This window comes from Borostomias antarcticus, assembly GCF_949987555.1.
Source record: "Borostomias antarcticus genome assembly, chromosome: 11".
Classification (NCBI taxonomy): domain Eukaryota; kingdom Metazoa; phylum Chordata; class Actinopteri; order Stomiiformes; family Stomiidae; genus Borostomias; species Borostomias antarcticus.
The window spans coordinates 4665354-4691751 of record NC_140244.1 but is presented as its reverse complement, the minus strand read 5'-3'; the positions used below and the strand labels follow the sequence as shown (position 1 = coordinate 4691751).

At 48.6% G+C, this 26398-nt stretch overlaps 1 protein-coding gene across 1 annotated transcript in view; it reads right to left on the bottom strand.

The window, feature by feature from the left end:
- The window catches only part of ca16b (carbonic anhydrase XVI b), a gene marked incomplete at both ends in the record, with an annotated part of 161492 nt that overhangs the window by 108217 nt on the left and 26877 nt on the right, over nucleotides 1-26398 (bottom strand). Inside the window, 2 exons of the mRNA XM_084445746.1 lie at nucleotides 18763-18867; nucleotides 25343-25414. Coding sequence (XP_084301872.1) covers nucleotides 18763-18867; nucleotides 25343-25414 — 177 coding nt within the window. The remainder of the gene's footprint in view (nucleotides 1-18762; nucleotides 18868-25342; nucleotides 25415-26398) is intronic.

Below are 26398 nucleotides of genomic sequence, written 5' to 3'. Positions count from 1 at the left end.
GAGGCTAAAAAAGCATCATAGGAGAGAGGACATCCTACGGACATGCTACGACATCCACAGCAGACACGGGGGTATCTATCGGACTCCGGGAGGTCTGCTGGTGACAGTGGGGATTGACTTGACTTGACTGAAGAAGATGTACTAAACGAAACGTTAGTCTTTTTGCAAATATATTCTATAATATATATAATAATATATAATAAATTGTCCATGTGATCCAGAGAATTATTCCTTGCTTCTCATGTGTGTATGTTTGTGTGTGTGTGTGTGCATGTGTACACAAAGGGAGGCGGCTGTCCATCCATGATTCATCGTGTCCCCTTTTCGTTTTTAACGCCTTCTCTCTCCCCCGACTTGTCTCCCCCCCCCGCGCTCGCTCATAACTCCGCCTCCGTCTGTCTGCGAAGCTCTCTCAGCTGTACCCGTCACTCCTGTGGCCCTGGTAATCCTCTCCCCGCCCGCCTCCCTCTCCAGCTCCGGCTGAGCTGGGCGGTTTCTAGTGCCAGCGTGAATATTAACACCCAGCAGCTGGCAGCGAGCTAGACGGGGCCGTGGGCATCCATGCCTGCCAGCGCCGGGGCCCCCTGCCCAGGGGAACCGACAGGTAGAGGGGACGGGGGTCGTAGGTCACTGGGAAAACCTGTACAACATACCTGGAGAGTGGCATGACAGGCCAGGCATGGAGGGGGGACAGGGGGTAGTCCTTTTGGGGACAGGAGGGGAGGGGGGGGGGGGGGGGGGCTGGGGACATGGAGCCTCACAGCAGCCTGTCACCGCTCCTAACAGGGCTGAGCACCACTTTAACAGGGCTGAGCACCACTCTAACACTTTCACAAGGCTGGTCACCACTCTAACACTCTCACAGGGTTGGTCAACACTCTCACAGGGCCGGTCAACACTCTCACAGGGTTGGTCAACACTCTAACAGGGCTGAGCACCACTCTAACAGGGCTGAGCACCACTCTAACACTTTCACAAGGCTGGTCACCACTCTAACACTCTCACAGGGTTGGTCAACACTCAACAAAGCCGGTCAACACTCTCACAGGGTTGGTCAACACTCTAACAGGGCTGAGCACCACTCTAACAGGGCTGAGCACCACTCTAACACTTTCACAAGGCTGGTCACCACTCTAACACTCTAACAGGGTTGGTCAACACTCTAACAGGGTTGGTCAACACTCTAACAGGGCTGGTCAACACTCTCACAGGGCTGACCACTGACCATCCCATCCACCACCCAGGGTAAACAGAGATGACAGAGCACCCCGAGCCTACAGACGACAGGTTGTGAAGGGTATTTTGACAGTAGAACACAGGCCTTGCGCGATAAGATCACACTCGTCTAAAGCTAGTATAACCTCAGCTCACTCAGTGGCATGAGTCAGTGTACCTTCTCGTGTCAGTACAGGGCCCTTCATCACAGAGGATAACACACCGGGACAGTTGCACATTCCTTCCCGGCTAGGCGTGTGTGGTTCTGATTATAGACCGCTGTCGGAGTTGACCCACAGCGAGCGGTCAGTCGGGGGTTGACTCCGATTGGATAAGAGAGTGGGTGATACTCTAACTGATTGGAGCGCGGGTTTCTCATCACGAAGCAGATCTCCGAGCCGGAGACCACACAGGTCCACCAGAGGAGCCACAGACAGACAGAGTCTCATTCAGCAGTCGCAAAATCGGATTATCTACCAGAGGCTTAATAGCCATTCTATTACCTCCGACACACATGGAGGTGACTGAGTGGGACACCGAGCCCTTTCGTCCTGACTAAGGCAAGGAGAAGAAGGGTAGAACAGACCGACATTAATGACAGGAGAATAGAGAGAGAGAGAGAGAGAGAGAGAGAGAGAGAGAGAGAGAGTGAGGGAGAGAGGGAGAGAAAGGGAGAGGAAGAGGGAGAGAGAGATAGAGAGGAAAAGGGAGAGAGATACTGTAGAGAGGAAGAGGGAAAGAGAGAGAGAGAGGAAGTGGGAGAGAGAGATAGAGAGGAAAAGGGAGAGAGAGAGATACTGTAGAGAGAGAGGGAGAGAGAGATGAAGAGGGAGAGAGAGATAGAGAGGAAAAGGGAGAGAGAGAGATACTGTAGAGAGGAAGAGGGAGAGAGAGATAGAGAGGAAGAGGAGAAGAAGGGAAGAACAGACCGACATTAAGGACAGGAGAATAGAGAGAGAGGGGGGGGAGAGGGAGAGAGAGAGAGAGGAAAAGGGAAAGATACTGTAGAGAGGAAGAGGGAGAGATAGAGAGGAAGAGGAGAAGAAGGGAAGAACAGACCAACATTAAGGATAGGAGAGAGGAGCGGTCACATTCACAACCATGACACATGCACATCCATTTTAACAATGTATTTATGTCCACATAGAGAAAATTGCTCACAGGGACACAAATACTAAAGGTTCAGTCAGTATACAATCACAATTCATGGACCAGCGGCATAACTTTCTTTTTCACACATCTTCCAAGGGTACAAGTAGCAGCGTCTCCACCATATATGGGGGCTGCCTATGACAGCAGAGACAGAGCAAGACTTAGCAAGGCTTGTATCTCTTTTTGGGTATCTCTAGTTGTCGGAACCCTCTCACGACCACCCTGTGTGTACAGTACGTCCTAGGCTGCCAAATATGAACACAAGTAGTCTGCATCTGTCCCCTAGCTCTGAGATGGGATTCAGGAGAGGTTGGTACTTAAAGATCTTGATCATGAAGGCTTCCTCAAAGCTAGGGTCAAATGTGCAGGCTACCTCCACACACACACACACACACATACACGCACACACACATACACGCACACACACATACACACACACACACATACACACACACACACATACACACAAACACACATACACATACACACACACAAACGAGTTGGGATACATCAATTTATCGACCGTACATCGGCATCAGCTGTTATTCGCCTTGTAAAGCCATCAGCCTACAGGCAAATAAGATGACATTCACCAATGGCAGCGGCCGATGTTTAAAAAGGCCTTTGAAAAAGTTAATTTTCACAAAAATAATCTTTGTCATGTGAAAGAAGGTTATATAAAGGCTGTTTCATAAATTTCTACGATTGAATTTATGCTAAGCTAGTGTGGTGAAGGGTTGGAAGACTTTAAAACAGTTTGGACATTTTTTATAATGAAGATTTCTTCATTTCTCTGGCACAGAAGGTGGAATAAATAACAACAACAAAAAAACAACAACATTGGCTTAGGCCAAATTGTTATTTTAAACACCGGTATCGATATCAACCCAGAATCTCCCGACCGGTGCATCGCTACACACGACTGAACGTCAGTGAACTCCGAGCAGACATCCTGAACACCAGCCCCCCAGGTGGCTTCATCGCAGAGCTTGATTGCGGTTTCCTCTTCCTGTGTTGCACCTGCTCCCCGTGACCCCGTCCAATCAGCAGAGCGTTTATTTATCCCAGCGGTGGTTGAGCGGCTGGACAGGCCAACGGCGGCCCGCTGCCCCTCTGCTTAACACTTTAATCTGCTGCTCAATTATTCACGTTCTCCGGATCACTTAACATCGCTGCTCCGCCTGCCTCTCTACCGCTCGATAGAGAGAGAGAGAGAGAGAGAGAGAGAGAAGGTGAGAGAGGAAGAGAGAGAGAGGAAGAAGGAGAGAGAGATAGAGAGGAAGAGAGAGAGAGAGGAAGAAGAGGGAGAGAGAGATAGAGAGGAAGAGAGAGAGGAAGAAGAGGGAGAGAGAGAGAGGAAGACGGAGAGAGAGAGGAAGAGGGAGAGAGAGATAGAGAGGAAGAAGAAGAGAGAGAGGAAGAGAGAGAGATGGAGAACAGGGAGAGAGAGAGAAGGGAAGAGAGACAGAAGAGAGAGGGCATAGGGTGTGTGTGGTGTGTGTGTGTGTGTGTGTGTGTGTGTGTGTGTGTGTGTGTGTGTGTGTGTGTTTGTGTGTGTGTGTGAGTATGTATTTGTATCAGATGGCAGGAGTAGCATAAAGGGAGGAGAAGGTTGGAGAGGAGAGGGAGAGAGGAGAGGAGAGGAGAGGAGAGGAGAGGAGAGGAGAGGAGAGGAGAGGAGAGGAGAGGAGAGGAGAGGAGAGGAGAGGAGAGGAGAGGAGAGGAGAGGGAGAGAGGAGAGGAGAGGAGAGGAGAGGAGAGGAGAGGAGAGGAGAGGAGAGGAGAGGAGAGGAGAGGAGAGGAGAGGAGAGGAGAGGAGAGGAGAGGAGAGGAGAGGAGAGGAGAGGGGAGGGGAGGGGAGGGGAGAGGAGAGGAGAGGAGAGGAGAGGAGAGGAGAGGAGAGGAGAGGAGAGGAGAGGAGAGGAGAGGAGAGGAGAGGAGAGGAGAGGAGAGGAGAGGAGAGGAGAGGAGAGGAGAGGAGTTGGGCAGCAGAAGTGGAAACGGTGGAGGCTTATAGCCGTGGGCGCCCCGAAACCGCTAATTAGACCACAAATCACAGACTAGCACGGCCACATCCCAGGATAATTACGACGCTAAGCACAGCGAGCAGTGATTCCTCAGTCCAGTCCGGTCCGACTAAGGTCTCCCTGCCCCCCTGCCCCCCCCACCCCCACAACATCCCCTCACACACCCCTGCTCTGAATCCTGATCAGGCCTGCGTTCACAAAGATGGACGAGGAGAGGAGGAAGAGGAGGAGGAGGGAACGGGTTACATAATCAGCCAGAAAACCCATCCCAGTGAAAGAGGGGGCGGGTTGCCAGGTGCGGTGATATTCAAGGCGCACGCGCGTCACGCTAAAATCACACCTACGGCCATGTAGTCATTTTCGGTGCAATTACAGAAGTAATTGCACAGCCCTGATAACAGCCTAAAGCCTACGTGGACGGTTCCTCGTTCACCCCCCGCACCGACATTCATCCACAAAGGCAGCTGCTGATGTGCACTACAAAGAGGGAGAACAATAGTCCCCGGACCACATTGGGCAGCTTACTTTGCAGTAGCATTTTCGTGAAGCTGAGATCTTTCTTTTTGAAGCTCTACCTTTGTATTAAGCCTGGATCCACCACTGGGACGCCACGCTGGCAAAGGATAACAGCTCCACTCCACGAAGAGAACATTACACAATATTGGCCTACATTTCCACCGATTGTACAAAGAACAAAGAATAGACAATTCACTCGTATCCTTTTGTAGGTAACACAAGAGGATCCTCATTCATGTAGACTTCATCAGCTCTCAAGGACCAGCCAATGTTAGCGGTCTATAATTCTACTCGAATGCTCAAAGTGACATTTACCGTACGCCTATAATTACAGTAATTTCAGTCATTGTTATCATCGAGTCACGCGCAACATCATCAAAACGCCCACCTCCATCCTCCTTGCCTGAGCAGTGCTGGTTTTACTGTGCATCTCCGGGTCAATAGCAGGGTCCGGTGTTCAGGGCGCTGAAGCTCCGGGAACAGCTCTGTCCAGCTCTGCTCAGCAGACGGGCTTCTGCAACCTAAGCATGGTCAACGATGGCCGCAGGTTTATGCACCAAAGTGTCCCGGTAATTTAGAGTCCAGACAGAAATCAATAGGCGGTGCTGTAATTCACTTAGCCCGAGATAGCAGGGTGTAGCGGTAACAGGTAAGGCATCTGGGAGAACGGGAAGGCGTGCGGCCTCCGAACCGCCCGCCGGAAATATGCAGCCTCTGTTCCACCTCAGAAACATCCAGCCTCTAATCCACCCCAGAGACACGCAGTCCAGCCTCTAATCCACTTCAGAAACACGTGGCCTCTAATCCACCTCAGAAACATGCGGCCCGGCCTCTAATCCACCTCAGAGACACGCAGTCCAGCCTCTAATCCACCTCAGAAACATGTGGCCTCTAATCCACGTCAGAAACATGCAGCCCGGCCTCTAATCCACGTCAGAAACATGCAGCTCAGCCTCTAATCCACCTCAGAAACATGCAGCTCAGCCTCTAATCCACGTCAGAGACACGCAGTCCAGCCTCTAATCCGCCTCAGAGACACGCAGTCCAGCCTCTAATCCACCTCAGAAACATGCAGCTCAGCCTCTAATCCACCTCAGGTTTTTCCAACAACATCTTTCCAACAACAATGCCACCTGGGTAGAACACGGAGCAAACCAGCTGATACAGTCAGACACCTAAAACAGGATGACAGTCTAGACTTCTCACTGCAACATTTAACATCATACATCACTCACTGCATCATTCTGATACATCAGTGGGCTTGATTACATAGACAGACAGACAGACAGACAGACAGACAGACAGACAGACAGACAGACAGACAGACAGACAGACAGACAGACAGACAGACAGACAGACAGACAGACAGACAGACAGACAGACAGACAGACAGACAGACAGACATAGATAGATAGATAGATAGATAGATAGATAGATAGATAGATAGATAGATAGATAGATAGATAGATAGATAGATAGATAGATAGATAGATAGATAGATAGATAGATAGATAGATAGATAGATAGATAGCTTTAATGACTTTTGGATAGATATGTTAATGCCGTTTTAGCATTGGGAAAACAAGAGAAAGAACTTCAGTCGGTCTGAGCTGTAGTCTAGTCCGCAGTGAGGATCCAGAGCTGTCTGTTTTCTGCAGTGAAGAGAACCCAGACCCGAATCAACCTGCAATGATCGTTAGAGAAACCGCGTCCCTGAAGGAGTTGTGTCACCTAAACGAAGGCATTATGCAGCCTTTTATGAGATGTCATTTTAGCAAGGTATGATCAACATTTATGAAGACATCTTTCTCATCACGAGCTTCCTTGGGCCTTAATAAGCACAACAGCAGTGTTACAAATGTTCTCCCATCTGCCCTGTTCAACCACCACCTCTGGGAGGGTGTGTTCTCATTACCGAGCAAGTCATCATCATTATGGGTCTAAAAAGCTGCTGAGCCGCTCAGTCATGCCAGCTCATCAGCATAACCACGTTAGGGCAAGGCGAACCCGTGGGCTGGCAATCTGCGCTTTTCCACCAACGCCGCCGCCGCCATCCCAGAAGGCCAAGCCACGTCCACATCCATTAGACTGGAGCGGAGCCACCGCCGTTCCACCCGTAGCGTCGGCAGCCAGGACGCCGCGCGCTCGCTCATACCCATCACGCCGCAAAACTGTCTGTCCGATAGCTCGTTTTGGGATAAACAAGAGTTCGCGTCCAGACAACCGCGGCGGCCGAGTAGAAGGTAGGCGTCCGAAACGCTCAGTCGTGCCAAGGCGGGAGGGGGGGGGGTCGGTCCGGACACGCCCCCACGCAACGCCGCGATCGATCAGCGTCAGCAGAGACTCCTCAAAACAATATTAGCCCAGAGTGCACGGGTCCCTAATTTATTTACATTCCTTAATTTATTTTCTTCATCCAGAGAGAGCCATTGTCAGAGAGTCAGAGAGATGATTTGGTCTTGATTTCTGCTCACAAATTGCTTTCTGCCAGTGTGATAGATCATGGAGAATTAAGAGGCCTCTCCCCCAGCGCGGCGCCCTAGCAGGGCGGCCATATTGGCACATCTGTCAGAGGGCCCGCCCACGACAGTGACGGATGGGCGGCGCACAAAGGCTGATCAGATCTGCCAGAGATAACCGAGACGAATCCCGCCGTCGGCCCGTGAACCCGGCGGAATTCATTTTTAATCATTAGCCTATCGCCCGCCTCTCAGCTTGACAGGAAATGAGAGCATTAGGACACACAGGTCGCCACTCCACATCAGCTGTCCCACGCCGCGGGGTTAAGAGACGAGGGCCGCGAAGATCCCCCGCCACGGCGGTGCTGACGTAAACCGTAGATGCGCACACACGCACAAGCACACACACACACGCACACACACACATACACCACACGGGTGCGTGCGAGCAGGCGGCAGCCTGTCCGCAGGGAGGTGATCGTGTTTCGTCTCTCTGGGAGGGGGGGGGGGGGGGGGGGGGGGGGGCTGACCGGGGGCCAGGAGAGGACAGGGGGCTCAGTGGTCGACCTTATGACACACGGGAGCGCCTCACGCTGCCTTTTTCTTGAGGCTGTAGTTCACAGTGACCAGACGGATTATAGGCGAGGAGGAAAGGCCTGTCATAAGGTGTCTGTTTCAATTACTCGGGCGCGATGTCGACCGCCTCAACTGCAGTCATGTACAGCCTGCAGGGCCAAGGTGTCTTTACTGACTACAGCATGGACTGGAAACGGATGGATGTACAGTAGGGATGGATGGATGGATGGATGGAAGGAAGGAAGGAAGGAAGGAAGGAAGGAAGGAAGGAAGGAAGGAAGGAAGGAAGGAAGGAAGGAAGGAAGGAAGGAAGGAAGGATGGATGGATGGGTGGGTGGGTGGGTGGGTGGGTTATGGAAGGAAGGAAGGAAGGAAGGAAGGAAGGAAGGAAGGAAGGAAGGAAGGAAGGAAGGAAGGAAGGAAGGAAGGAAGGAAGGAAGGAAGGAAGGAAGGAAGGGTGGGTGGGTGGGTGGGTGCGTGCGTGCGTGCGTGGGTGGGTGGGTGGGTGGGTGGATGGAAGGAAGGAAGGAAGGAAGGAAGGAAGGAAGGAAGGAAGGAAGGAAGGAAGGAAGGAAGGAAGGAAGGAAGGAAGGAAGGAAGGAAGGAAGGAAGGAAGGAAGGATGGATGGATGGCAGACGGATAGGTGGATGATGTACAGACTGAGAAACACAGTCTAAGGGGGCGATCACACCTGGGAAAGACGCTAGAAACGAGACGCTAGTAAAACCATTGATTTCCTATGATACAGCGCGTCTGACTGGCGTTCCGGCGTCTTTTTCGACGGGCGTCTTTCAAGCGTCTTTTCTTGCAGGCGCGTCAGTTTTGACACGCATTTGTAGACGCTGAATACATTTTTTTTTTTTACTATTTTCTACTTTTGAGCGTCAGACGCGAGAAGCGCCATTTCGTCATCGGCATATTTGGCCCAGGCGTTGCAAGCGTCCAAGGGTCTTTGAAGCGTTTCTGGCGTCTTTTCCAGGTGTGATCGCCCCCTTAGCCCCCTTCACCGTGCCTACCCTTCCCTGACTGCTGTAGTCACTCAGCGTAACTGTGTTTGGATCGGGCCGGACCGCCTGGGTTTACCTTAGCTCAGTCATCTCTGTCCCTCTGCCGAACAGAGAGGGAGGAAGAGATTAACTGGAGGGGTGGAGTTAAGGGACAAGGAAGGAAAGGAACAATGTCATTAGTGCGGTGAAACAGTCCTCGACAGAGCCTTTCATCTGTGGAGCAATCTGGAATGCCGACAACGGCAACCTGGAATGGCAGCTGTAATCAGAGCTAGTAATACATCGGCAAACATTGGGGAAAGGAACATTCTGTCGTCCCCGGAAGCCTGAGCTGGGAGTTAACCCTCACTCTCATCCTCTCCAAGTCCACAGCTGCTGGAGGCCTACTACCCAAAACCCAACGTGAAACCCCATCGCTCCACTCCACCCCTCCCCCACCACATCCACCAAAGCCACTGTAGTGGATGGTCCTCAGTGAAAAGAGAAGGATTTAATTGCGATACCACGTGGACACTCCAACACACGCGTGCGATGAGCGACATGAACACGCGCACACACACACACACACGTAGGCTGCCGCCAATTAAATGTTCTCTGCACTTAACCCATCCCCTCGTCCTTCCCCCGAGGGCTGCTGGGAGCAGACAAGGGCGCGTGCATGCGCCACTGCCCGGGGGCCAATCCCACTGCTCCTATATGTCTTCGTCAGGGACAGACAGGGTTAGTGATTTGTTCTTCTGCGTGTTATATTGGATTTTTCTTACGGGGGAAACCCTTGCGAACACTGGGGGAACATGCAAACTCAAAGTAAGGCCTAAGTGCTGAGCACAGCGCCACCATGCCGCACGTGAGTGATTTTGGCGTTTAGTGTCTTGCTCAAGGACAACTTCGGCACGCCGCCGGGAGCTGGGATCGAACCGGGGACCTTCCGATCCCCGACCGGCCGCTCTACCTCCTGAGCTACGTGCCGTGAAGCTGCGCGCTTCACCGTTCTGCGTCCGCCTCTTCTGAGGGGAGGGGAGGAGACGGCCGCCCCCCTCTACGTCCTCCGTCCCCTCACACAGAGAGACGGCCGACCCCCTCTACATCATCCGTCCCCTCACACAGAGAGACAGAGCACCTCCTCTACGTCATCCGTCCCCTCACACAGAGAGACAGAGCGCCCCCTCTACATCATCCGTCCCCTCACACAGAGAGACAGAGCGCCTCCTCTACGTCCTCCGTCCCCTCAAACAGAGAGACAGAGCGCCTCCTCTACGTCCTCCGTCCCCTCACACAGAGAGACAGAGCACCTCCTCTACGTCATCCGTCCCCTCACACAGAGAGACAGAGCGCCTTCCTCTACGTCATCCGTCCCCTAACACAGAGAGACAGAGCGCCTCTCACAGAGGGCCGTGTCAACATCCCACTGGTCACAGCAGGGGTGTGGGGCCCAATTACAGTCCAAATCAACACCAGGAGAGGACTCAGCTACTGTGAGCCCTGAGGCAGCTTGGTATTGTACCGCTGGTAGGTTGGTACAGTATGCTGTGGCAGACTGGTACGCAGCTAGGTTGGTATACTGGTAGGTTGGTATACTGGTAGGTTGGTATACTGGGAGGTTGGTATACTGGGAGGTTGGTATACTGTTACAGCAGGTTGGTATACTGTTACGGTAGGAGGGTATGCTGGTAATAATATTAAATAATAATACATTTTATTTATGCTGGTATGCTGGTAGCTGGTAGCAGGTAGCTGGTATGTTGGTAGCTGGTAGGCTGGTAGGTTGGTATGCTAGTAGCTGGTAGGTTGGTATGCTAGTAGCTGGTAGGTTGGTATGCTAGTAGCTGGTAGGCTGGTATGCTAGTAGCTGGTAGGTTGGTATGCTAGTAGCTGGTAGGTTGGTATGCTAGTAGCTGGAAGGCTGGTATGCTAGTAGATGGTAGGCTGGTATGCTAGTAGCTGGTAGGTTGGTATGCTAGTAGCTGGTAGGTTGGTATGCTAGTAGCTGGAAGGCTGGTATGCTAGTAGCTGGTAGGTTGGTATGCTAGTAGATGGTAGGCTGGTATGCTAGTAGATGGTAGGCTGGTATGCTAGTAGCTGGTAGGTTGGTATGCTAGTAGCTGGTAGGCTGGTATGCTAGTAGCTGGTAGGTTGGTATGCTGGTAGCAGGTAGCTGGTATACTGGTATGCTGGTATGCTGGTAGCTGGTAGGCTGGTAGGCTGGTATGCTGGTATGCTGGTAGGTTGGTATGCTGGTAGCTGGTAGGTTGGCATGCTGGTAGCTTGTAGGTTGGCATGCTGGTAGCTGGTAGGCTAGTATGCTGGTAGACTGGTATGCTGGTAGCTGGTATGCTGGTATGCTGGTATGCTGGTAGCTGGTATGTTGGTAGCTGGTAGGTTGGTATGTTCGGTATGCTTTTTGCCCATTCATCCAGAAGAGCATTTGTGAAGTCAGGCACTGGCCTTACATCACCAAGCATCGCTACCACTGGACTCTGGAGCAGTGGAAACGTGTTCTGTGGAGTGACGAATCACGCTTCTTTATCTGCCAGTCTGATGGACGAATCTGGATTTGGCGAATGCCAGGAGAACGTTGCCTGCCTGACTGCATTGTGCCGACTGTAAAGTTTGGTGGAAGAGGGATAATGGTCTGAGGTTGTTTTTCTCACTTTCAGACACTCCAAAATCTGGTAGAAAGCCTTTCCGGAAGAGTGGAGGCGCTTACAGCTGCAAAGAAGGAACGTGCTTATGAATTTAGAACGGGATGTCATAAAAGCTCCTGTGGGTGTAATGTGTAGGTGTACCAATACTTTTGTCTAGAAAGAAAGAAAGAAAGAAAGAAAGAAAGAAAGAAAGAAAGAAAGAAAGAAAGAAAGAAAGAAAGAAAGAAAGAAAGAAAGAAAGAAAGAAAGAAAGAAAGAAAGAAAGAAAGAAAGAAAGAAAGTGTCTGTATGTGTGTGTGTGTGTGTGTACTCTATCTATCTATCTATCTATCTAACTGTCTATCTATCTGATAATCTGAGAGATTCCAATCTCAGGCTGACAGACGTTTGTGCATTAAAAAGGAACAAAACGCTTTAGGCGTACATCAGCAAAACAGAACCAATTCTCTAAAATATTCTTCAGCCTTATTTCTAGCAGATACCAAGGGAATACAATAAACACCTAAATTCTGTGGTTTAGCAAAAATAAAACAACATCATGCAGAGAGTGAGGTGTGCGTGTGAGAGAGAGAGAGAGAGAGAGAGAGAGAGAGACAGAGAAAGAGAGAGAGAGAGAAAGAGAGAGAGAGAGAAAAAGAAAGAGAGAGAGAGAAAAAGAGAGAGAGAGAGAGAGAGAGAGAGAGAGAGAGAGAACCATGGACAACCTGCAGATATAAAAAGAGAATAAATGATGCCCAGGCCAGTTCCTGTGGGGTTCTTGTGGTGTGCGATATCCTTCTTATGAACAATCCCTTCACACACACACACACACACACACACACACACACACACACACACACACACACACACGCCTCAAATAACCTTTAATCAGATTGTAGGGTGGTGTGGTTTTTGAAGTAACTTATTTAGGAGTTCATAACAAAAGCACACACAGGCGCTGCGGATCTGACCTCCCCCACAGTACCGCGGGCCGGGCGGCTCATCTCAGCTGCTCCTAGGTGGAACACAAACATCGCCCCGAATGACCATAACCTAGTTAGAACCCCCTAAAAGGGTTTCGCAAAGAGAACAGTTAGATCTGCAGTGGAAGCTAAGAACTCATGGGAGAATTGCTCACCTAAATGTCTAGGAAATTGGTTTCCTCTCATGATTCTATTCAGCTGTGCTGGTGGGAGGGGTAACTGAATGACGTTCTGGCTTTCTGATTGTCCTACTCTCCCCACGCAAAATGGTGAACAGAAACATGTTCTAATTGACACAATGAATGAACTGTACAAGGACAAAGGTCGAAGGTCAACAGGCTTACAGGAAACTGGCACACAGTCTTTGAGAACCCGCTGGAAGGTGAATGCAGTCTGGTTCCCGGCTGGAATAAGGCCTGGGTTACACGACAACGGAATGAGAATGGCCTCCAAGTTACATGGAACATTTAATCAGCGTTGCCAGAAGTTATCAAGGTCACATGGAAACGATATCTCAACACCATTCGCAACACTGAGTATGCACGTGCCTGTTGTAAACAGACCCTGACCGTTATCTATGAAAGTAATTAGTTTCGAATGCATTTATTTAGGGCTGCCTGTCTTCAACCAAAGGAATTGGTCAGCCTGTTCTCAGGCCCACATTTACTTATTAGGGTGTATTCCTTCATTTGTAATTAACTAGTAGGCCTAATCTGTTTTACAGGATTATTGTTATTATTATTATTATTGTTATTGTTATTGTTATTGCTATTGTTATTAGTATTGTTGTTGATTGTTGTTGTTGTTTCTTTTGATGTAGGCCTGTTAGAGGCGCTTCAACTTGGCCTACCCTGGATGATAATAATCTATAATAACCTCTAATTTTGTCCATCCATCTTAATGATTTAAATAAATGCACTTTCCAATGTCTGAATAAAATCATGAGTTTTGCCAGAGTCCGACTGCGCTCCCCGTTGGAGATGGCAATCCAAGTCTTAAATCAGTCTTTTTCTCTTGAAGTCTGGTAAAATCAAACATGATTAATATTATCTGAAGCTTTTAGTCTCAATGCAAATGACCTGCATGATCTCAGTCTTTCCAAAATCGTATAGTCTGTGAAGTCTAGTGTCTGTAGATTGCTCTGTCTAAATTCTATAATGCTGCTGCTGTATCTTTGGAGATTGCGTTTTGACAATTATAATGCATAAAAGAATAACATTGATAGAACAGATTAGAATAGCAGAAGATAATCAAATCGAATAGAATAGCCTAACAAAATGAAATAAAGATAGGCTGACTTTTTACAATGCTGCACAACCATGTATTTTAGAGATTGGGCTGGACTTTAGACTTTTGTCAGCATCCTGCTCAAAATACGCTCTTGCGGCTACAATGTGTATGGAAGCAAATCAGTCATCAGTCATAAATCATATAATTAGGAAACTCGTAGTCTATTTTATTAATGTTACATAGCCTAAAGTCTATTTTTTGTCCAACATGCTTTATTGCTCGACTAATTGAAATATATAAAATCTTGGTCGGAAAAGAGAAGCCTATTTCCACTAAGCAATCACATTGAATCCTACAATCACATTCTGGCCTTTAAAATGATGTTGTGTTATAATTGAACTGTACAGTAGCCGAACGTCCCGCATCGTTATCAAAACGATGCGAGGTGCAAACGGGATCAGGAAGTCTCGTAAACGGGGGTGAATCGTTGCCGTGTAACCCAGGCCTAAGAGAGTCAGACATGGACGGTTACCCCAGTACAGGCTGATATGAATCATACACAGTAGCATCCATTCCTCATGACATCTCACTGTGTGTGTGTGTGTGTGTGTGTGTGTGTGTGTGTGTGTGTGTGTGTGTGTGTGTGTGTGTGTGTGTTGGCGGGGCAGAGTGAGAGCTTTATTGTGGTGACAGCAGGAGAGATAGATTGACAGTTGGGTTTTCCCACCTCAGGCATAGCCTAGCAACAGAGACCGTACCTACGGGTGGCTCCTTCTCCGTGGTATCAGCTGCTAACTAGCCCCCTCTGGGAGAAGGGCTCTGCTCTCTGGAGCCGGGCCCGGTCCGGGGAGGGTCCGGGGAGGGTCCGGGGAGGGTGCTGGAGGCTGGTCTGGCCTGGTGGCTGGCTTCACAAATATCAAGAGAGGCTAGACTCCTTTCAGTCAGAGGCTCTGTAGGTTACAGTAGCAGGCCGGGCTGGCTGTATTCGCTTTCTGCACTGAGCAAACGTCTTTAGTAACCATTTAGCTGCTAAGGCACGCTCGCACCCCCCCCTCCCCAACCCCATTCACATGCTTAGACACTATTAACCTTTCTGAAGCAATGGGCATTCCTGCGCACCCTCAAATGCGTTCACGTTACCCAGCACAATCAACCATCTGCCTCAGCGTTTCCACTGCAATTTAACTATAGTGCTCCTAGCTTCATATTTCTCAAAATGATACCATCTAAGTGAGCGCACACTCTTTAAATTCAGGGAGAAGCTCTAATACTGGTCCTGCAGTGCTCTAAGACCTATCTATACAGCGCCGTTTCCTTCGGTGGAACGAGGCGTTAACAATCGTTCCACTCTGTGGGGGTTTAGTATTCAGCCGGGAGGAGATGGTGATCATACGAAAGAAGTGGGAGAGGAAATATCATCTCGGTTAATCTCATATATAATTTCCGGCGAATAATTGATATATTTTAGATACGTTTTTCCCCCAGATACCTCTGCAAAACAAATCATCTTGTGTGAGATTAGAATTGCTGTTCATACAAGTTTTAATAATTTTTGATACTGTATAGTCATATTCAAAACATTTCAAGTCATTAATTTTAATTGTAATGTCAAGGACACATCACTATGGGCTTTGAACAGTAGTCTTCCTCTGCTAAAAGGTGGGCTTTGAACAGCAGTCTTCTTCTAACCAATGGGCTTTGAACAGCAGTCTTCCTCTAACCAATGAGCTTTGAACAGCAGTCTGCCTCTAACCAATGAGCTTTGAACAGCAGTCTTCCTCTAACCAATGAGCTTTGAACAGCAGTCTGCCTCTAACCAATGAGCTTTGAACAGCAGTCTTCTTCTAACCAATGGGCTTTGAACAGCAGTCTTCCTCTAACCAATGGGCTTTGAACAGCAGTCTTCCTCTAACCAATGAGCTTTGAACAGCAGTCTTCCTCTAACCAATGGGCTTTGAACAGCAGTCTTCCTCTAACCAATGGGCTTTGAACAGCAGTCTTCCTCTAACCAATGGGATTTGAACAGCAGTCTTCCTCTAACCAATGGGCTTTGAACAGCAGTCTTCCTCTAACCAATGGGCTTTGAACAGCAGTCTTCCTCTAACCAATGGGCCTTGAACAGCAGTCTTCCTCTAACCAATGGGCTTTGAACAGCAGTCTTCCTCTAACCAATGGGCTTTGAACAGCAGTCTTCCTCTAACCAATGGGCTTTGAACAGCAGTCTTCCTCTAACCAATGGGCTTTTTTGAACAGCAGTCTTCCTCTAACCAATGGGCTTTGAACAGCAGTCTTCCTCTAAACAATGGGCTTTGAACAGCAGTCTGCCTCTAACCAATGGGCTTTGAACAGCAGTCTTCCTCTAACCAATGGGCTTTGAACAGCAGTCTTCCTCTAACCAATGGGCTTTGAACAGCAGTCTTCCTCTAACCAATGGGCTTTGAACAGCAGTCTTCCTCTAACCAATGGGCTTTGAACAGCAGTCTTCCTCTAACCAATGGGCTTTGAACAGCAGTCTTCCTCTAACCAATGGGCTTTGAACAGCAGTCTTCCTCTAACCAATGGGCTTTGAACAGCAGTCTTCCTCTAACCAATGGGCTTTGAACAGCAGTCTTCCTCTAACCAATGGGCTTTGAACAGCAGTCTTTCCTGACTACTTTCAGGTGTCAAGGTTGCTCCTCAGACAAGGAGGGTGACTAAAGCACGTAGACTCAGATCCACCTCCTCACTGTTACTCATCATTACCGGGATGAAAGAGTCCTGTGCTTTTCTTTCAACTGCATGTCATAACAGTGTCAGTAATATTACCTATATACACAATGACTACTAACTCAATCATCATCAGCGTAACACAAAACCTGTCATATTTCAAATGCATCTGAACAGGGTGTCTAGAAGCAGGACACTTACACAGATAGGGAAAGTGTTAGACAGATAGATAGATAGATAGATAGATAGATAGATAGATAGATAGATAGATAGATAGATAGATAGATAGATAGATAGATAGATAGATAGATAGATAGACAGAGACAGACAGACAGACAGACAGACAGACAGACAGACAGACAGACAGACAGACAGACAGACAGACAGATAGATAGATAGATAGATAGATAGATAGATAGATAGATAGATAGATAGATAGATAGATAGAAAGATAGATAGATAACATATTTTCCTCTGAGAAACCCTGCTAGTGCATACTCTTGTTCTTGTTTATTGTTGTTATTGAGTCTATTTATGCAATAACTGCACTTATGGCTGTTTATTCTTCTAACGTTAACGTTACCGCTTGTTGCTTCTGGAGACTGACATTTCATTTTCACCAATCAACTATGGGAACGTAGTTTTAGTTCATATCAGCTAACCTGGGATCGGTTAGTAAGCTACTGTACAGTTGGAACCTGGACAACATGTCTGTTTTTTTTTACATTTAAATGCAGCAGCTGCTTTTAAGGACTATGTGGATAACACAATGGCTTAAAGCTATGCTCAGAAAATCAATCACACACCTGGATGGATACACACACACACACATGCACACACACACACACACACACACACACACAAACGCACATGCACACGCACACGCACACACACAGGAACACAAAGGAACACACACACAGGAACACACACACACAGAGGCACACACACAGTGAATAATCAAAAGCTACCTAGCTACATCCATCCAAACACCACTACAGAACATCACCCAGAGAAATACAGAGAGAGAGAGATGGAGAGAGAGAGAGAGGGAGAGAGAGAGAGAGAGAGAGAGGGAGTGAGGGAGACATAGTGGGGGAGAGAGACAGAGAGCCAGGCTTAATTCTCTGAGGCACTCATTTCTGACGTGAAAGGCATGGATATTCAATGATCAATAAGGAAAGAAGGGAGAAAAACCAGCCAAAACAACTGACAGAATCCGTCACAACTAGCGCAATCCTCACACCTGTGAGAACCTGCTCATCAAGCCCTGATTGGAGCACCTTCCGTACTCCGTCCGTGGAGGTGTCCTTTGACCTTTGCCTTTCAAATCAGTACCCGACACTAACTAGCTTTAGAGACAGGCTTTAGGTACATGTCCTCCTCAAACCTGCCACTTCCAAGAAGCCTCTACGGGATCCACGGTTCATTTAACGGAGATTACAGTGATGATTCCTAACGTTATGCTGTCCGGCCAGAACCGTCCTCCAGTAGAACCCTGCGGACTGCTGACCAGGCACACCGGGAACTGGCAGGCAGAACGGATATATAGAAATATTATACTTAGAGATCATTCCGAGCCACGGTGCAGTTGGGAGTAGAATGAGGACAGAGAGTTCCTCTGAGGAACCCGGTAGCCTTGCTCTGCCCCGACACAGAACAGACCCCCCTCCCCCCGGGGCGCTGGGTGAGGGCAAACATGTGGACCAGGAGGAGGGGAGGGGGGGGCAAGTGGAGATATTTGGGGTAACGCTTTAGAATAACCCTTTACAATTTTTACAATATTTATAAATGTTAGTAAGCTATTTATAAATGAGCATTTATGTATTTACAAGTTTCAAATGATTTTATGATGGTTTATAAGATATGTACGTGCTAATGGTCTTCATTCACTTTATACAAATCAATAGTAAATAATTTAAAACTGATTGATTAGTTATTCATAAATGATTTACTAAATGTAAGCAAACCTTATCGCATACCTTAGAAACCATTAGAAAATCATTTGAAAAATTTTTCTAAATGCATAACTTCTCAATTATAAATAGTTTATAAATGTTGTAATAATGATTTGTAAATGTTGAACAGACTATGAACAGAGGCTTTATACATGGTTTATTAACAAGGGTTATTCTAAAGCGTTAGCGATATTTGGTACCAGGAAGGAAAGAAGGTGGATGATGAAGACAAACTTAGGAAACCGCAGTAAACATGTAAGCTGCAGGTGTGTGTGTGTGTGTGTGTGTGTGTGTGTGTGTGTGTGTCTCACCTGAATATGCCCAGTACGGCTCTCCTGCTGCCCTCCTCGGCCTCCTCACACTGGCGCTCCCATGATGCACCTCTCCTTCTGCCCCTGGCTGGCTGCCCGGTACAGCTGAGGACAGGAGAGACGGGACATTAGAACGGTCACTCTGCGCTTTCTACAGCCAATCGTCTCTGGGTTAGATGACATAACCAATCGTCTCTGGGTTAGACCATCTACACAACCAATCATCTCTGGGTTAGATGATCTACACAACCAATCATCTCTGGGTTAGATGATCTACACAACCAATCGTCTCTGGGTTAGATGATCTACACAACCAATCATCTCCGGGTTAGACGACCTACACAACCAATCGTCTTTGGGTTAGACAACCTACACAACCAATCGTCTTTGGGTTAGACGATCTACACAACCAATCGTCTCTGGTTTAGATGATCTAAACAACCAATCGCAGTCGGCGCTCTAGAGGAAAGCAGTAGACGCTTCCAGAGCACGTAGCTCAAAGCAGGTACATGATGGGTTCCACTCAGCAGCACGGCAGGCAAAAGGCTGAGAAGACAAACAGCTGTTGAGGAGAACACCAGGCTCCCAGGCCTCAGCAGCAGTGGTGGTGTATAACCCCCCCCCCCCCCCCGTGCACCCCCAACCCCCCCCCCCTGCGCCCAAGACCGCCACACACACACACAGCAACCCCAGATGTCATCGTTTGACACCAGACTTAATGGGAAGTAATGATCACAGCCATCAGGCTGCTGCAGAGAGAACCAGGAGGAGGTGTTTCTGAGTATCCCTCAGATACCTCCAGCTCCCCCAGACTCCATCTATCAGCTCCGCTCCGTTCACACCCCTGGGCTGGCTGGCTGGCACTCAGGCCTGGGTCCCCACCAACACAAACTGCAAACGTGTGAAATATCCACATGGAGAAAAACACACACAGTCCTTTTTCAGATGAAGGGAAAGAGCCTGTTTTGGGGATTTGAGTGCACTCAGTCATTATGCCTACTTATGACTGAGTGGAAGACTCGCACCCACGCACGCACACACAAACACATGCCCACCGCCACACACACACGTCAATGATGTGTATTTATACAATTATATTTAAAGCACATTTGAAAACAACAGTGGTTGACCAAAGTGCTACAGTGGGCTGAAACTCACTAAAACAATCAAATGCAATGTAATAAATAGCACATATCAAGAGACCAACAGGAAATATAAAAATAAAATAGTGAATAGTGTAATGAAGGCTACACACACACACACACACACACACACACACACACACACACACACACACACACACACAGGAATGCTGCATCCCACAGCTTCGAGTTCCATAATGCTTTTATACAACGGTTGCCACATTTATCTGTCAATATTTCAAAAAGAAAGTCAATACGAACTTTAAATGAATGTATTTTTAATGGAACTATTTGTCAATCATTCCTACATACAGGCAACGACAATGCTACAGCACATCTTTGTAAACATTGATGAGAGAGAATAGTGCAAGAGAATAGCCTAATAGAAATTGTTGCTAAGCAATATAGGCTACTAATAAGAGGTGGATTGATATTAATGGTGCGTTCGTTTATAACTGGGAGGTGGCAAATTGCGACTTCTTACTAGGAATGATTAAATAAAACGCCGCATGAACTCGTCGCAAATTCTGATATGTTTCTCAGCCCCCAGTTGCCGGCTGATGTCAATATCATATCATATCATCATCATATCATTCTCTATAGCTCGAATGCACACAGGTCGGAGGTAGGTATTTTGCCACTTGCGACTTGCCACGTCCAACCACAAACGAACGCACCATAAAAGACGTGCGAACATCCCATTTTAGCGTGGGGCCATCGTGGTTATCGCCACGGCTGGAATGCAAACTGACCAATAGAGACAATGGACCGGATCTATACCGTTGTATAATACAGTATTTTACAGTCATTTAGCTATTTTACAGGTATTTAGACATTACATTACAGTCATTTTACTGATGCTTTTATCCAAAGAGACTTAAAATATGGTAACTGCATTTAACATAGGAGAAGCAAATGTACTACAGTACTCCTTGCCAGAATTCACAAGTGCATCTCCTTTCTAAAACAAATGACTAGGCAAATGTACAGAAGAGTATCTCAATATTGTTCTTCTTATAGTGGGAGGATTTCTAACTGCAGATCAAGCACACCAGCATCCGTTGCTGTAGGCTCCAGTTTGACTACGTCAGAGTCTGTCTGTTCTCCTTAATGTGTGCATTCATCTTCACTTTTCTTCTTCCTTGCGGCCATTTTATTTTGTTTTACTTCAACACAGGGCTGGACCTCATAGGGAGAAGTCTCTCCCAGCCTACTGCTTTCTGCTAGCAAGTAAGTCAACTTTATTTATGCAGCCCCTTTCTCAGAACAGGGTCACAATGTGCTTCACATGTGACAAATAGTTTTTTTTTAAAACAACAGTGAAAAATGCAACAATAACACAAAAACCGGGACATAAGACATAAAAAGAGTCGTGAGGCAAGACGAAGGCCTGTCTGAACAGATGAGTAATCAGAGACAGATCACATTACCAGTGGAAGAGCGTTCCACAGTTTCGGAGCCACAATTTCAAAGGCTCAATCACCTTTGGTCTTAAGCCTTGAGCGGGGAACAGCCAATAAGCCCTGGTCAGACGACCTGAGTGACTTCCTCGTGATGTAGAGACGGAGCCGGTCACAGATGTACGCAGGTGCCTGACCAAGCAGGGCTCTGAAAGTAATGGCAAGTACCTTGAACTGAATCCTGAATCAGATGGGGAGCCAGTGTTAGGACGCTAAAATGGGAGTAATGTGACGGGTCTTTCTGGACCTGGTCAGCAGCCTTGCAGCAGCGGTCTGGACCATTTGTAGAAGGTCTAGGGATGACTTGCTGAGGCAGGTGAAAAGGGAATTAAAGTAGTCCAGGCGAGATGATCTAAAAGCATGAATAATCATTTCCAGCTCAGCTCGGGACACAACAGACCGGAGTCTGGGAATATTTATATGATGGAAAAAACTTTCAGGTCAGTGACTTAATGTGATATATATATATATATATATATATATATATATATATATATATATATATATATAAATATATATATATATAAATATATATATATCTTTTATTTATTTATTTATTTTTTACATCTTTTTTTCTGTTCCACGAACTGGCCATGGTGCTTGTGGAAATGGCTGCCTTACAAACAAAGCCCTTAGACTTGTTGGTATACAGTCAGCCAATCAAATCACTTCCTCTTTCTTTTGCTGTCACTTCTAAGATTGTTGTATTTAGTAGGCCTATTTTAGTATTTATTGCTTTTATACAATGGTTACATCATCAGGAAACATTAATGAGATAAATACCTACTATTTCAGTGTCTTAATATAGATTTTATTGAACTCCGCCAAGAAAGGTAGTTCCTAAAACTATCACGTTTCTATGGAGTTTCAAAACGACAAACAATGAGCCCAAGCAACCAAAACTAATACTCCTGACCAACCTAGCTAGCCATGAACGAAGTGTAGCCTATCTTTGCTCTGCAACTGTGAGTTGCAAAAGTGGTGACGATAAACCAGAGTGGTTAGAACTCAAAATTGACATTGAATGTTTCCATTTTTCTTGAGGAGAAACCGTAATGTAACCAACAGACCGTTATGCAATGGAACTAACAGTTTTACAGGCAGTAGTAATTGGCGCAGTAATATTTCACATAGAATGGTAAAGAGGCTTTGTCCGTGGTGTATCGTGGCATATACAACGGCTCTTAACCAATCAGATTGCGAGGTCGGAACTACCTGTTGTATAATAAAAGCTATCCTATCCTATTAACCAGCAATATTCCTACTGCTGCGAGGTAACGCCCACTCGCTAACGTTTGTCATTCAAACACTTATGCAATGAATGGACTAAAATATCCATTCATGAATATCATGAATTGGTCCATAGGCCTAATGGTGAACGTGTGTGAATAGGCTATGTCGTCAATAGCGTAATTATCACAAAAATAGATTTCCTCTCTGTCTTTCTGTGACCTTCGCTAACAGCAAACACTTCAAAACCTACACCCTAAAGACTTTGGATTGGTTCAAAACCTACACCCTAAAGACTTTGGATTGGTTCAAAACCTGAACAAAGCTCCGCCTTTTTAAACTCTCTTGGATTGGTTCTGCAATGCAGGGTTGTTGTTTTTTTTAACTCTCAAATTGTTTCCACCAACTTTCATTTTTAATTTTTATGCGACAACATCGCATTGCAGAATCAAATGAAAGTCCTTAGTCTCTAGTTGAGCGAGTCACAGGGTGGGTCGGGGAACGACAGAGCCAGACCAGCTCCCTGTGCGTGGCCCCTAGTGGACCCCTGAGCCAGACCAGCTCCCTGTGCGTGGCCCCTAGTGGACCCCTGAGCCAGACCAGCTCCCTGTGTGTGGCCCCTAGTGGACCACCGTGCCAGACCAGCTCCCTGTGCGTGGCCCCTAGTGGACCCCTGAGGCAGACCAGCTCCCTGTGCGTGGCCCCTAGTGGACCCCCGAGCCAGACCAGCTCCCTGTGGACCCCCCGAGCCAGACCAGCTCCCTGTGCGTGGCCCCTAGTGGACCCCCGAGCCAGACCAGCTCCCTGTGTGTGGCCCCTAGAGGACCCCCGTGCCAGACCAGCTCCCTGTGGACCCCCCGAGCCAGACCAGCTCCCTGTGCGTGGCCCCTAGTGGACCCCTGAGGCAGACCAGCTCCCTGTGCGTGGACCCTAGTGGACCCCCGAGCCAGACCAGCTCCCTGTGTGTGGCCCCTAGAGGACCCCCGTGCCAGACCAGCTCCCTGTGGACCCCCCGAGCCAGACCAGCTCCCTGTGTGTGGCCCCTAGTGGACCCCCGAGCCAGACCAGCTCCCTGTGCGTGGCCCCTAGTGGACCCCTGAGCCAGACCAGCTCCCTGTGCGTGGCCCCTAGTGGACCCCTGAGCCAGACCAGCTCCCTGTGCGTGGCCCCTAGTGGACCCCCGAGCCAGACCAGCTCCCTGTGGACCCCCGTGCCAGACCAGCTCCCTGTGCGTGGCCCCTAGTGGACCCCTGAGCCAGACCAGCTCCCTGTGCGCGGCCCCTAGTGGACCCCTGAGCCAGACCAGCTCCCTGTGTGTGGCCCCTAGTGGACCCCCCGAGCCAGACCAGCTCCCTGTGCGTGGCCCCTAGTGGACCCCTGAGGCAGACCAGCTCCCTGTGGACCCCTGAGGCAGACCAGCTCCCTGTGCGTGGCCCCTAGTGGACCCCCGAGCCAGACCAACTCCCTGTGGACCCCTGAGCCAGACCAGCTCCCTGTGTGTGGCCCCTCCTGCTTGTTACAGAATCAGTTCCTATCATCTGGGAAGGTTTTCTCATCCGGCCTTCTCTCGGTACCGAGGCAGCGTTGTGGAATACCTGGAAGGAAAGTGCTCGTCAAAACACGCTAATCTCCCAGCAGCACCTCTCACCCACATCACCTCAATTATCAGATAACAAAGATCAGGCCGGCCAATAATACGCACCGGGAAGCCCAAACAGCTCTTCTGCCAGTTCCATGAAGGTGAACCTCTCCCAACAACGCACAGCATCCTATCTGCTAGGGTTGTGTCACCATTCCTACTGTACGAACACCCATCCCTGCAGGCTGTTTTGATTGGTGGAGGTTGCGGGGTGAGGTTGAAGTCCTTAATTATCCTCCAGCTTCACCAGTCACTTCAGAGTTTCACTTTCAATTTTAGCTGAGCGTGATGCTCTGCCTCTCCCATCCCCCCTCTCACCGCACTCTCTCTCTCTCTGCTCTCACGTCTCCTCCCTCGCCTCTCACCTCTCAACCCTCCTCAGCTCTCCCTCCCCTCTCAAGCCCCCCCCCTCCTCTCACCTCTCAACCCCTCTCCCTCTCTCCCTCCTCCCTCACCTCCCCACCCGCTCCCTCTCTCTCCCCTCCCCTATCCTGTCCCCTCTCCCTCCCTCCTTCCCCCTCTCTCCCCTCTCATCCTCACTTCCTCTCACCCTCCCTCCCCTCTCTCACCTTCCCTCCCTCTCCTCTCACCCCCCCCCCCCCCTCCCCACACACACAGCTGCCTACGTTCAGCTCTTACTGAGCAGTTGCATCACTACAGGGATATTAATTAAATACTACACACGCAAAATCAACTGCGGAGAGAGAGCCGGGCGGTCGCGTCTCCGTGATCCACTATTGTCTTCTAAAGAGGCGCCACTTCAGCCACTCACTTCCAGAGCCACCTGCACACAATTACTCTAATTACACTAATGACTAGGAGCTTAGTCATAAATGGTACACAAATACAGCTGACAATTAACATTTTGTTTTTCTCAATTAAGGGAAGAAGCCGAAGCTAGAGCTGTTTAAAGGGAGTCAGAATGAGATAAGAGGACAGAGAGAGAGAGAGAGAGGGAGAGAGAGAGGGAGAGAGAGAGAGAGAGAGGGTGAGGCGGAGGAAAGAGGGGTTTCTGTGGGGGAGGAGAGAAGTCTATTTGAAGAGAGGAGGGAGGCTTGCTCTTTGATCAGGGAGCGAGTGGTGGAGACAGCGGAGTGTCAACAGTTTACTCTCATCCTCGCCAGGCGTCTCCTGTGTGCCTGGGATTAAAGCCGCGCCATCACCACGGCAGATGCAGAGCGCTACAACAACACAACACAACGACACAACAACACAACAACAACACAGGGCCTCACTAGGCTGAGGGGGGGGGGGGGTTAGTGACAGTTCTGTGTTTTCTAACCCAGAAACTCAATTGAATCTCAGGGTTAGCAAACTCAGAGTTTTACTAAAGTATCTTTCTGGAACCCCCCCCCCCCTGGTCTGAACCAGAGGCCCTCGACAGAGCAGACAACACAACAGAGCAGACAAGTCTGAACGTTATCGCAACATGACTTATTACCGCACTACAAAACAGCAGTCAACACATGGAGGAACTGGTGCAGTACATAGCAACATTTAACAACAAGAGACAGAGGTCACACCAGGCATAACAAGCTACACGCACACACACACACTCACACACACACACACACACACACACACACACACACACACACACACACACACACACACACACAGACACATAATCGTCAACACGAGCAATCACACACAACGTTGAACACACTTCCAACAGGGCTTCATCCCCTTGGCGCCATAAAAGAGAAAGCAAACTCCTCTCTCTCCACGTCCTCTTTTCCTCCGAGCTCCGTCTCATGAGCTCGGCGTATTCAGGTCTCATTAACAGCTGTCCCCGCTGACCGCACGGCACGGTCGAAAACAAGCCCGCCGTCCCCGGAGAGGCCCGCCAATAACTCGCTAACAGCCACCACAGGAACTCATTAGCCCTCTGGCGATACCAGGGTAGTTCTAGAAGATTCTAGAACATGGCAACCACCAAAGAGAGAGACAGAGAGAGAGAGAGAGAGAGAGACCAGACAGAGAGCCTGAGGGAGAGAGGCTCCAAACGCAGCTTCTCTGAAAAACGTTCACCCTAACATCTCATCCGGAGTGTTCTAAAGCGCGGTAAGCGCTCTCTAGCGAACGGACGCCATTGGTGGATTATTGTGCCGAAGGGTTGCCCCGTCCGTTCGGAGCAGGAGCCATAATAAACCGATTTGAAACGG